Here is a 12602-nt window from a genome sequence, read left to right as displayed (position 1 = left end):
TGAATCTTCTGTAGCTGTGTCCTAGCCATCCTTGAAGGCTCCAGGCATTCTGATACCATTCCTTGGTCTTCCCCATACCTCTCTTCTCAAACTGATCAGTCATTATTTGCGTACATGGCTGATGATGGGCTCTCCTCTACTTTTCTGATTCAGTGCAAGTTCCTTGGCACAGCATGTCCATCCTTTCCTGTCCAGAGTCCTTGATGTATTGCTGTGCATGTAGTAAGCATTCAGCATATGATTAATTAAATTCAGCCAAGATAAATACTTAATTGTCATACTCTTAGCACTTGGCTGATCCCTTAGGAATAATTCCTGTCTTCATATCCTACCCTATGGAAGATTTACTTATGGAATGGACTTTTGTGGTATACTTTTAAAAAACAGCATTTGTTTTCTGACGTTTAGGACTTGATTGTTCTTTATATGTTAAGGTTTGTGGCTGTTTTTACATGTCCTTATTCTCTAATGTTTTCTAATTGTGGTGTCATGGCCACTCTTTCCAAATGCCCAGCTCGGTGACCTGGAAAAGAAGCATGCCATGCTTGAAATGAACGCCCGGAGCTTGCAGCAGAAGCTCGAGACGGAGCGAGAGCTCAAACAGAGGCTGCTGGAGGAGGTGAGGGGCGCACCGGCGAATTGGACGAGGTGGGGTTGCAATTGAAAACACGTTCAAGGGATCAGGTCCAAATTAGCCCCTCGCAGTTTGAAACGGAGATTTTTTAGGAAGGGTAGTGGTTACTTAATGCTTCTTTTAAGTTATTTGACACATCAAAATAACATATCCTGAAAGCAGAGGGTTTCTTTTTTATCTTTCTCCTGCAGGATACTTAGTGTGGAGCACATGTTGTTGTTGTTATGTGCCGTCGAGTTGGACCCGACTCACAGTGACCCCTCCTTGGGTTTCCGAGGCGGTATCACTACGGAAGTAGATTGCCCAACCTTCCTTCCGAGGAGTGGCTGATGGGTTTGAACCGCCAGCCTTCTGGTTAGCAGTCAAGTGCCTTAGGCACTATGCTACCAGAGCTCCCATGGAGCACATAGTAATAATAAGCATATGCCAAAGAAGAGTTTATTAAATATACGGATGAATGAATATGGAGTTTAATTGTTCGTCAGCAGTAATATCCAAAGTATATTAAGTTATTCAGGCTAATAATGGAGCATCCATGCAAATTAGAGTAGTGCACAGGGCAGTGACTTGATCAGATTTGCTGAGTACCAAATTTCATGAAGACTTTTGAACGTTCAGTTAATTCAATTTTAAAAAATTGTGCCCTGCTTTTGAGACATAAAATGAAAAGCTCAAATTGAATTCCTAAACCCATTCCAAGTTATTTCCTGTACCTGTTATTAACAGAACTCTGAACATTGCTATTTGAATAGATGACTGCACCTCATTCCCACACAAAGGCCCTGTATGTTGGATCACTAATGATTTGGCTTTGTTCATTTGAATTGACCTACAAGGATTAATGAATTTGTAAAGATATCTGATGAAAAGTTTCTGTCCAAATGGTTTTCTGTGTAACCCATAGTAAGCTAGACAGTTCAATAAACTCTTCTGGTTAATTGTGATTTTATTGTGTGCTACCCATAACTCAGGCGTCCTCTGCTAATAGAAGTACTGTTGCTATGCTATTAAGTTTGGAAAGTGTGTTGAAAACTTTGAAGGTCAGTGTGAAATGTTTTATAGAATGATTGTTTTAAAAAATATGGGTGGGAAGTTCACCCAAACATGGCACTAAAACAGAACAGACCAGGCTCACTACCATTGAGTTGATTTTGTCTCATAGTGATCTTTTAGGACAAAATAGAACTATCTCATGGGTTTCCAAGGCTTTAAGGAAACAGACTGCCTCATCTTTCTCCCACAGAGTGGCTGGTGGGTTCAAACCACTGACCTTGTGGTTAGCAGCCAAATGCTTTAACTGCTTACGCACCACCTGAGCTCCTAACATGGTACTCCATAATAGAAATTTAAAAATCTTTCTGGTGGTAAAAATAGAGAAAATTATGATCTTTTATCTGGGATAAATAGGCAGTGCCCCTACTTCAGGCACATGTTGGAGACGGAAAGGACAGAAATAATCAATGACCTTGCCTGCCCTGTTTTCCTTCAGAGGAGGGAGAGTTGGTCCTGTCAGCTCACTACTTTGGTTCAAGGTTACATGGTGAGTCAAGGACAATGCTAGGAATAGAATGCCAGAATCCTGATTCAGTCCCTTCGTTCTCACTTCTCAACAACACAAGAACATTTCTAGTTTTCCAGACTGCCTCACAGATAGATTTTTGAGCACAGACATCTGGCTGACATTGAGTTTGTGGCAGATTCTAGCAGACATTTAAAACCATTATTATACAAAGAAAGATCTTTATTGTCCAAAGTGTGCTTAGGATTCTTGATTATGATGTAGCCTTCCTAAGCATGTGACCAAAGGTTCAACCTAGACGTTTTCTTCATGGGCACAGAGACTTTTAAATGGGGTCAGACTCAGAGTCTCTGAGTTAGAAGGATTTTTTGTGTCATCTAGTCCAAATCTTGGTACCTGTAGTCCTGTTCCCTTTATCCCTACCCATGGCAGACTTTATCAATGGGTCTTTCTCCAAAATCTTTCCTCCCAGGCCCAAAATGGCCTCAAAACTTTCCTGAACATGGCACTTTACAGCCACTGTGTCCACTGGAAGACACTTACAGATGAAAATCCATTTGCTGATCCTGGTCAAGTTAACGTCCCATGAAGGCTAGAGAATCTCTTCCACAGCACTCCTCATTGGTGGGCCTCGTTGAAACTCAGCCTAAATACTTAACAGTAATTTCATATAATTCAACCTAATAGTTCTGCTGTTCAGAGCATTAGAGAGTAGTCTGGTTACACCTACCAAAATAGGAGGTTAACGTTGATTAATAATCTAAATAACTCATGTTTAACTAGCACTTACTGCGTGCCAGGTACCCTTCTGAGTACTTTACATGAATTGGCTCATACAGTCTCTCTGACAATTCTATGAGATAAACTACTTCTATCTCCATGACACTCAATTAGATATCCAAGTGGTCCTCCCACATGAAATATTTTTCTCTTTTCTAAATGAAACATTTACATGTAGTCCCTCTACACTTTGGATGTTCTTTTCTGGTATATTTTTCTTTTCAAAGAGAATTTCCAGAAGCTCATGTGGTCTGCATAGCACTGAACACAGTGGGGATATTCCCACCTCTACACGGGCTCCAGAAACCTGTGCCGGTGACCAGGGCTCTGGGTTAGCTTATCACACACCATTGATGCCTGCTGGCCCATTAAATTACTACCACCCCCGTCACACGTTTTTGCTTTTGTTTTTATATCTTTATGTTCTATATTTGTATAGTTTCATTAAGAAAAAAAGAAAAGCATCTTTGTTGAACTTCCCCCTGTTGGTTTTGATCCACCCTCCAGGCCACCAGGGTTGTTTCACAGTCTGGTTCCATGATCCAGCTTCTTCATTCTTCTTGGTTTCCAGGTTCAAGTCCACACCTAAGCTGTCCCTTCAGACCGACACTGACCTGTGAACAAGCCGCCACTTGCTTCTCTCTGGGAGGGCTCTGGGAAGCAAGGAAACGGTTTTGTGAAAACATTTTGGAAAGCACAAATCTCCCTCTCTAACTTGTTTTTTGTTATAGTAAATAACCAGCCTATTTCTCAGACAGCTATTGGACAGTCGATGTGTTTATTCTAGAAAAATATTTTGGATTTTGGGAATGGCTGCCACCAAACAGATTCCTGTCCCCACAGTTAGTTGTCCTCTGCTTCCTTCCTAGTAATTAACGTTGTCCTAAAATAGGGGGAGAAATAAAGAGGGTAATTTGTGGAAGGAATCACTTGTGCTGCAGGGCACTGAGCACTCCCCGCAGGAGCTTATCTTAGCTGGGCTTGGTTTGCTTGCTTTTTTTTTTTTTTTTTTCCTCCTTCTGTATTTTAGCAAGGTCTGTGATTTGGTTCAGAAATTCCAGGTTTGCACAAAGGCCAAGTGATCTTTAGTTACTAACAAGTATCCTTTGCTTTACGGCAGGATCATATACAGTTTTGGGTCCTCCCCCCCCCCTTTCAAATATTCAGTCTACTTACTTTAAGAACTAAGGTCAGAGAATAAAAAATAGAATTCAGTAAATATTACAGATTTTTTTTCTTTTAATGCTAATAATCCTATGTCACACCCAATGAAGGAGAAGAGGTTTGTAGAGTGGGATGGGATGGGAAGGACAGATGGAAGGGTGAGGAGATAGCCCTTGAACTGTGTGGAGGAAAGAAGAGTGGATGGGGGGTACTGAACTTTAGTAAGCACCTACTATATGGTCGATACTGTGCTCAATATGTCAACCGGTGAGGAGAAGTATTGTACCTACATTGAGACGGATAAACTCAAGTTCTGAGAGGTCATGGGAACTTCCCATGGTCATTTGACTGATAAAGGCTAGAGGCAGGATTTAAACCAGGGCCTGTGAGGTTCCAAAGCACAGATCCATTCCACTGCACCATAATTCTCAAAATGAATTTCTACTCAAGGAGTAGAAATAGGAAGAAAAACGTAGGTGGAGAGAAGTGAGATAAGACAGAGAGGGTCAGCATATTCTGAAGTCATCAGTGGTCTATTCTAGAAGAGGATTTTGTGCATGGCTGTCATCAAACAGATTCTTGTTCCTAGCAGTCCCACAGCTTGCTAGGACTGAGCACTGTGAGATCTGCCATTGCCTCCCCCCGCCCCCCATTAAATTTGTTTTTTTGTTGTAGAGAACAGACAGTGAAATATATGATCAACTCAGCAGTTTCTACATGTACAGTTCAGTGACATTGATTATATTCTTTGAGTTGTAGAACAACCATTCTCACCTACTTTTTCTGACCTGTTCTTCCCCTATTAATAAACTTACTGTCCCTAAGGTTCCTCTCTAATCTTTCAAGTTGCTATTGTCAATTTGATCCCATAGAGATAGATCTTAAGAGAGCATAATGCTCATGCCAGATATTCTTTAAGTTATACTACTGTTTGCTTTTAAGAAGACTTTAGGGGATATTTTTGGTTTAGGTTTAAAGATTCTCTCAGGGCAATAGTTTGAGGGCTTCATCTGCCTCCATGACTCCAGCAAGTCCGTGAGAATTTGGAAATCTATGCTACATTTTCCCCCTTTTGTTCAAGATTTTTCTATGGAATCTTTGATCAAAACATTCAGTAATGGTAGCCAGGCACCGTCCAGTGTTGGTCTCACGGCCAAGGAGGCAGTTGTTCATGGAGACAGTTAGCTGCACATTCTATTTCCTCCTCCTCCTGTTCCTGATGCGCTTTATTCCTGTGTTGCTCTAAGTGAATAGAGACCAGCTGGTGTGCCTTGTATGGCTGCATGCAACCTTTTGCGTAATTCCTCGGGTCTTAAAAGCTCTTCTTTTTTTAATTATTAAAAAATTACCTTTTTTTAAATTGTGGTGGAAACATATATACCCCCTTCTCATTTATCTAAACAGTTAGGTTCCAAAGACCAGATCATTATGCAAAAATTGATGTTATGTGAAAATGGAGGATGACTATATCATTATATAACTGCCGTTATATAACGATATATATATAGTTACATACCTGCCAAACCACTGAGAGTCATGGCCCAGCCTAATTAAATCATAACTTAGCCATCACATCCAGCATTGTTTTCGCCTCATACCTCAGCCTTCGTTACTGCCAGCCAAACATAGTTAATGTGCAAAATAGTTGGTTACTAGATTTTTTTTTACTATTATCATAAATGCAAATTGCCAAATAAGGGGATAGTTGCTAAGTGAGGAGTAGGTATATAGTAAACTGTAGGTATCTCAACAATTTCCGCATGTACAATTGAGTGACACTGATCACGTTATTCAAGTTGTGTAGCCATTGAGGCTGTACTTCTCCAAGTTATTCCTCCACTATTTACGGAAACTCAGTGCCCCCTTAGCAAAAATTCACTCTTTCCCCCTTCCTCCTACCCTTGCTAACCAGTAATAATCTTCAGTTTCTATATATTTGCTTATTTCATACAGCAAAATCATACAGTATATGTCTTTTTGCAAAAGATTTGTTTAACTCAGCGTGGTGTTTTCTGGGCTCCTCCATGCTGTGGCATGTGTCAGGACTTCATTTCATTTATGACTGAGTAGTAGTCCTGCCATTGCCTTTTGGAAAACTCCTTTGGCGATGTTTATTGCTCTATCCTTGAGTGTGCAGAGGTGTAGGCCACCAGAGAAGAGATGATCTGGGCTGCAGCAGCTGTGGTTAGATTGTCACCTGGGGGTGGAAGAAATCAGGCAGCGTTTCATCACCACGGCTGTCCTCCTGCTTTTTAGAAACAGAAGCCTTTCAGGAAAGAGCTATGAAGCTAGGGTCTTATAGCCTGCCCTATTTTCTGGTTGACTTCCGTTGTGAAAATTGAAGTGAGATTTTTCAGTACAGAACTATTTCTCACATACTAAATTGAATTCTTTCCTGGGCTTTACTGATGCTTGCACAGAATCCGAGCTCGTCCTCATTCATCCTCCCCATGCTGTAGAAACATCGCCTATGATTATGGCTCTTTGTGTACTTTGGGTCCCTGCCGTGATGGGGTGCATATGAAATTAAGGATGATCTGATTCCCCCAGTGCACTCCACGCCTCCTGCATGAAGTAATTCCCCATAACAATTGAGAACTTAAGACAACAAATAAGGACAAATCATTGGAAGCCGCCATGGCACTAAGTCGCACTGCCTTCCCTGTCATCTCAGATGGCTCAGTCTCTTAAGTCCCAAAATATCCCTAATTATAACCCTGCCCAGGAAGGCAGACCCCCACCCCCACCCAGCCTGGGCTCCCTGTTAGGCTGGGGAGCCTGTGACTTGTTGGCCTCTGAAATTTCCGGGCAAACTCTTCTTATCCTTGCTTGCATCATTTCGGACTAGAGAACAGTTGGTGACTCTAGAACGAGATGATTACCATCTCAGTCTCGTGCTGTGTCTGAAGTTAGTTTGGGAATAGGAACTGTGGGGAGACAAGTTGCATTGTGTGCAGAACTGAGCCTTTCTCCACCCTTCACCCCGCCAGCAAGCCAAATTACAGCAGCAGATGGACCTGCAAAAGAATCACATTTTCCGCCTGACTCAAGGGCTGCAGGAAGCTCTTGATCGGGCCGACCTGCTGAAGACGGAGAGGAGTGATCTGGAGTATCAGCTTGAGAACATTCAGGTGAGGCCAGCAAATGGGGACCTGCTGAAAGCATGTCTGTGTGTCAGGCAGGACGGCTACATGCTGACTGGGGAAAATCGTCAGTGTCTTTACGTTGTATACTGATTGGCTATCATGAATCCTTTTGTCTTTTCCTAATATTTTATTGTTAAAGTTCCCAAGCATTCACAAAAGTGGGAGGATTTCACCTGGACTTCATAATTTACCACTTGCTCTTTTTTTTTTTTTTAATTTATTTTTTGTAAAAATATACGCAGCAAATTCTGCATTTACAACTCAGTGACATTGTTTACATTCTTCAAGTTGTGTAACTGTTCTTGTTCTCCTAAAGTCTGCCACCGGTGGCAGAAAGTCCGTGTTCCCTAAGCTTCTTACGTAGCCTATCAAGTTACTGGTGTCAGCTTGATCCCACAGAGATAGATCTTTGAGAGAGCTCAATGCTCAAGGCAGACAGACTTTATTAATCTGGCTAAACTGTTATTTGGTTCAAGGCAGAGTTTCGGGAAAAGTTTTGATTTGAGGTTTACAGTTTAAACTTTATCTCGGAACATTTGTTTCAGGGGCTTATCCAGCCTCAGTGGCGTCAGGAGGTCTAGATTCCATTGAAAAATTATAATTCTGTTTTTTTTCCCCCTTTTTATGTTTTCATCCACCTATCCATAGATCAATCCATCCCTGTGTGCATGAATGTGTGTGAGAGAGAGACGAGGGGAGAGGGACAGAGAGAGAGAGATGGGAGGAGAGAAAGAGAGAGACGAGGGGGGCAAAGAGGGGAGAGAGAGAGAGACGTTAAGTAACTACTCGACTCTCCAGTTTGTGTTGGACTTTCATATGCTAGTGTCCTAATGACATTTTTATTTTCTTAAAGTACCAGATTTAAAAGCATACTTCTTTCAGGGTCTGAGGTTATTTTCATTTCATAAATTTTAGGTTCTCTATTCTCATGAAAAAGTGAAAATGGAAGGCACTATTTCTCAACAGACCAAACTCATCGATTTTCTGCAAGCCAAAATGGACCAGCCTGCAAAAAAGAAAAAGGTGGGTCAAAGTTTTGGAAAAGTGGGAGTTGACGGGTCTCCAGCTCCATAGTGTTTGTTCAGGATTTAGTGGATACCCCTGTGATAGTTAATCATAGGAAGGGAGATTAAAACAGTTTGCATGTTTTCTTATTTTAATTTTAGTGGAAAAACAGGTTTTGAGATCATTAGAATAACCCTTCAAAAGAATATCTATCATTGATCAGGTCTTGTAACAGACTACTTTGTATTCATGGCTTTCAGACTATAGTGCCTTCTCTACTAACAGAGTGATTTTTTTTTTTTTTTTAACCTGAATAGTTTGGGAAGGGGGTGGTATGCAGAGAAAACATCACGTGTGTGAGATTCTCAGGCCATACAGATTGGGCTACTGAGCGATTAGCGGGTCATAGGTATGGGACCCCAGAGCATGCTCAGATCACATGCAGGCCTTTAGAAATCTTCTTATCCAATCCTTTTGATTGGCTAGTGAAGTGACTGACACCCAGGCAGTGAGATGACCTGCCTGAAGTGACTGACTGGATAGCTAGACCCTGCCCCGTGTACTGCACCACCCCTTTCAAATTGTAGCAAACAAGTTCAAAACTGTGGACATGGTTCTGTGAAGGTTGCTTTTGATAAGCCCAATACATGCTTTCTTAAACCACTGTGGTGCTCATACGAGGTTTAGCCAAGTGTTCTCAGTTGTAGAAAAGTCTCTGAGGAGGTTACAGCTTCCTCCCAAAGGCACTGTTGTACTATGATAGCAGTGGTAGCAGTTTTACAACTGACTTGGAAGACCTTGGATGGCAGACTGGAGCCAAGTTGCCCTAAATATCCCCAGTGCCATGGTTACCGTATAGGGATGATCGTAGTAGTCAGGCAGGCCTCCTGCTAAGGGGTGGCTGCACAGGAAGGATTTTCTTGCTGTCTGTGTGATTGTGTGTGTGTTATGCTTATGATACAATATTTAATCTTTTAATTTAACAGCAGATTGTTCTATGATTATGTCATTTGATGTAGTTAGGGTTTTTTTTAAATTATTATAAACATTTTTTTGGTTTCATTATTCTGTGCTTTGTTTCTTCTTCCATGTATAGTAAATGTTTCCATTTGCATGTTTTAAAAGTTTGCCCCTTGTTTTGACATCATTTTAATACTAAATTTTTTTTTTTTTGGTTCCTTTTTTGAAAACACTCATCTCTGTGTCTTCTAACTGTTTATCATGGCGAGAATGATTTCTGAGCCATCTCTCCTGACTCCATCCTCCACTTCCATTTTTTGAGGGTCAAGACCGTCAGGAGATGCCTCTCCGGTCTTGAGAATACTAAAGGAAGAGGCGGTGGCCATGCGAGCATCTTTAACCCTCTTGGTGAACACGTCCACACCCCTTTTTTTCCAGCCGGCTGGAACGGGCTGTGGCTCAGCCTACCCTTTTCCCCCTTCACATGCCATTTTTACTAAATACACTTACAGTGAGTATGTGCCTGGCTTTTGTGGTTCACTCCTGAGTCAGACTTCCTTTAGCTAGTTTAAAGTGCCAGTTTCCAGGAGTTAGGAGATATCTCTGTTTCCATTGCTAGGGTTTATTTAGTCGACGGAAAGAGGACCCTGCTTTGCCCACACAGGTTCCTCTGCAGTACAATGAGCTGAAGGTGGCCCTGGAGAAGGAGAAGGCTCGCTGTGCAGAGCTGGAGGAGGCCCTTCAGAAGACCCGCATTGAGCTCCGGTCCGCCAGGGAGGAAGGTAGGGGCTCTCTCCACCCAAGGGCCGGTCTCAGCGAGATTGGTCGAGACTAGTTCAGCATCTTTAGTTGTGGTCCATAAGCTTTCAGTCGAGACTTCCAGAGTCTGAAAGACCTTTGGCATCCTTGGCATTGCCTCTTTGGTGTGACAGGTGTCCTTTTGGTCTCGGGTCCTTGAAAAGCAGCTCAGGGGCAACATTCCACTTGGTTTGGTCCTCCAGGTAACCCAGCTAACTGCCAGGCTTTGTACTGGTCTCTCTGCAGCTGCCCACCGAAAAGCCTCAGACCACCCCCACCCATCTACGCCAGCCACAGCGAGGCAGCAGATCGCAATGTCTGCCATTGTGCGGTCGCCCGAGCACCAGCCCAGTGCCATGAGCCTGCTCGCCCCGCCTTCCAGCCGTAGAAAAGAGTCTTCAACTCCAGAGGGTATGTTCCCACAGGCCAGGTGGACTTTTATTCATTTATTTTTTTATTGGCTAAAGTGGAGACATGTGATAAAAATTACAAGTGATACAAAGGAATGAATAGTGACATGCAAATCTACCCCCGACCAAAACCTCAGTTTCCTTAACCAGAGTCAGCCACTGCTTCTGACCACTTGTTCTTCCAGAGATAATTCAAGCATTTAATTAATGTCTGTGTTATCACAGTCGATTCTTAGTATTCATGGTATTTTTGGTCTATAAAGCTGCTGAAAAACACTAAATTTAGCAAATACTGAACCATTGCTCCTAGAAGAAGTACAGGGTTAGGTTCCTGTGAGCCTCTGGTCAAATTTTTGTCAGCCAATCAATACATGACCTTATTTTATGTGTGTTTCTGGTTAAAGATTCCTTCTTTAATATAAAAGGAGCTCTGGTGCCACTGTGGTTAAGGTGTCAGGCTACTAACCAAACAGTTGGCAGTTGAAACTCACCAGCCGCTCCCTGGGAGAAAGATAAGGTAGTCTGCTTCTGTGAAGATCCACAGCCTTAGGAACCCTACGGTAGTCTCTACGAGTTGGAATTGACTCTATGGCAGTGGGTTTGGTTTTTTTTTGTTGGTATTTAATATATATGGCTGATTCATTAACATTGAACTCAAGCCAACAGCACTATAACTTGTCTAAATAAAGCTTAGCTCACACATCTTTTCATCGTAAGGCACAGCACTTGTGCTTAGGAACTCTAGACAGCACTTCAGCACTCCACTTGGGGATCATTTTAAACTATGAATTACCGGCACAAAGCACAAAAAATGCAAAAAAAAACATTGATAGCAAAAGGACTGAGAAAATGACGCACTTATTTACAGTCTGAGAGCTGAAACAGGAAGACAGAGTGTTGCCTTACTCATCCTCAGTTGGGGATTTGTCGGAGTTTTTACCGCTCTGTGCATGTCCATGAATGACCATATAAGGGCCACGAGTATTAATTTTGGGGTGACAAATTTTAACGTGTAGGCAAATTCGTGACTATTAACCCACAAAAACTGAGAATCAACTATATATTTTAAATGTATGAGAAAATACGTCTATTTCTTTTCATCCCCTTTTAATAAAAATCTTAGCACAGTACACTGTCTGTAAGATGCCTTTCTTTTACTTAAAATGTTATCTTAGAGTGATTTCTGTCAGCACATTCGGATCTTCCTTGTTCTTTTTCAAAGAGCTTCATAGTATTCCATTGTGTAGTGTACCATTCACTCACTTAGTCTGACCTTGCAGGGGGACATTCACATTGTTTCCAATCCTTGTTATTGTAAACACTCTGCAGTGAGCATCCTGTGCCTCTCTGAATGCTCTGTCTTGAGGATAAGTTTTTGGGAAACGAATCATTGGGTTAAAGGTTACGTGCATTTCGTGTTGGTGGTTTGTGCCCATGTGTATTCCTACCAACGTGAGACTCCTTTTTCACTCAGCATAATGTTTTCAAAGCTCATCTATGTTGTAACATACATCAGGACTTCATTCTTTTTAATGGCTGAATAATATTCCATTTTATGGATAGACCACATTTTGTTTATTCATTCATCTGTTGATGGTCATTTGGGTTGTTCCTACCTTTTGGCTATTGTGAATAATGCCATTCTGAATACCTATATACAAGTTTTTGTGTAGACGTCCATTTTTAATTCTCTTGGGTATATACCTAGGAGTACAATTGCTGGGTCATATGATAAATCTGTATTTAACTGAAGAACTGCCAAACTGTTTTCCACGGTGTCTGTGTGCCATTTTACATCCCCACCACCAAGGTGTAAGGAAGGGTTCTGATCTCTATGCATTTTCACCAACACATGTTATTTTTCTTTTGTTTTTTTAATTATAGCCATCCTAGTGGTCATACAGTAGTATCTCAGTGTGACTCCGGTTACATTTCCCTAATGACTGATCATATTGAGCATCTGTTCATAATGCTTAATGGCTCTTTGTCTGTATTCTTTGGTGAGGTGTCTATTCAAGAACTTTGCCCAAGTTTTAATTGGCTTAATTGAATGGTAAGCATTCTTTATATATTCTGGACACAAGTCCCTTACCCAGGGATATAATTTGCAAATATTTTCTTCCATTCTGTGGGCTATCGTCTCACTTTCTTGATGGTATCATTTGTAGTGTTCTAGGGAGCTCTGG

At 41.7% G+C, this 12602-nt stretch overlaps 1 protein-coding gene across 1 annotated transcript in view; it reads left to right on the top strand.

The window, feature by feature from the left end:
- CIT (citron rho-interacting serine/threonine kinase) overlaps positions 1-12602 on the top strand; it is a 91132-nt gene that overhangs the window by 55553 nt on the left and 22977 nt on the right. Inside the window, exons 17-21 of the mRNA XM_042780620.1 lie at positions 515-619; positions 7088-7228; positions 8159-8266; positions 9828-9990; positions 10253-10417. Of these exons, the coding sequence (XP_042636554.1) occupies positions 515-619; positions 7088-7228; positions 8159-8266; positions 9828-9990; positions 10253-10417 (682 nt within the window). The remainder of the gene's footprint in view (positions 1-514; positions 620-7087; positions 7229-8158; positions 8267-9827; positions 9991-10252; positions 10418-12602) is intronic.

Source organism: Orycteropus afer, unplaced genomic scaffold, assembly GCF_000298275.1.
Source record: "Orycteropus afer afer isolate SDZICR_OR568_19922 unplaced genomic scaffold, OryAfe1.0 scaffold00048, whole genome shotgun sequence".
In the NCBI taxonomy this organism is placed as follows: domain Eukaryota; kingdom Metazoa; phylum Chordata; class Mammalia; order Tubulidentata; family Orycteropodidae; genus Orycteropus; species Orycteropus afer.
Note: the sequence above shows the minus strand (reverse complement) of the source record. Positions and strands in the feature narration are given on the sequence as shown.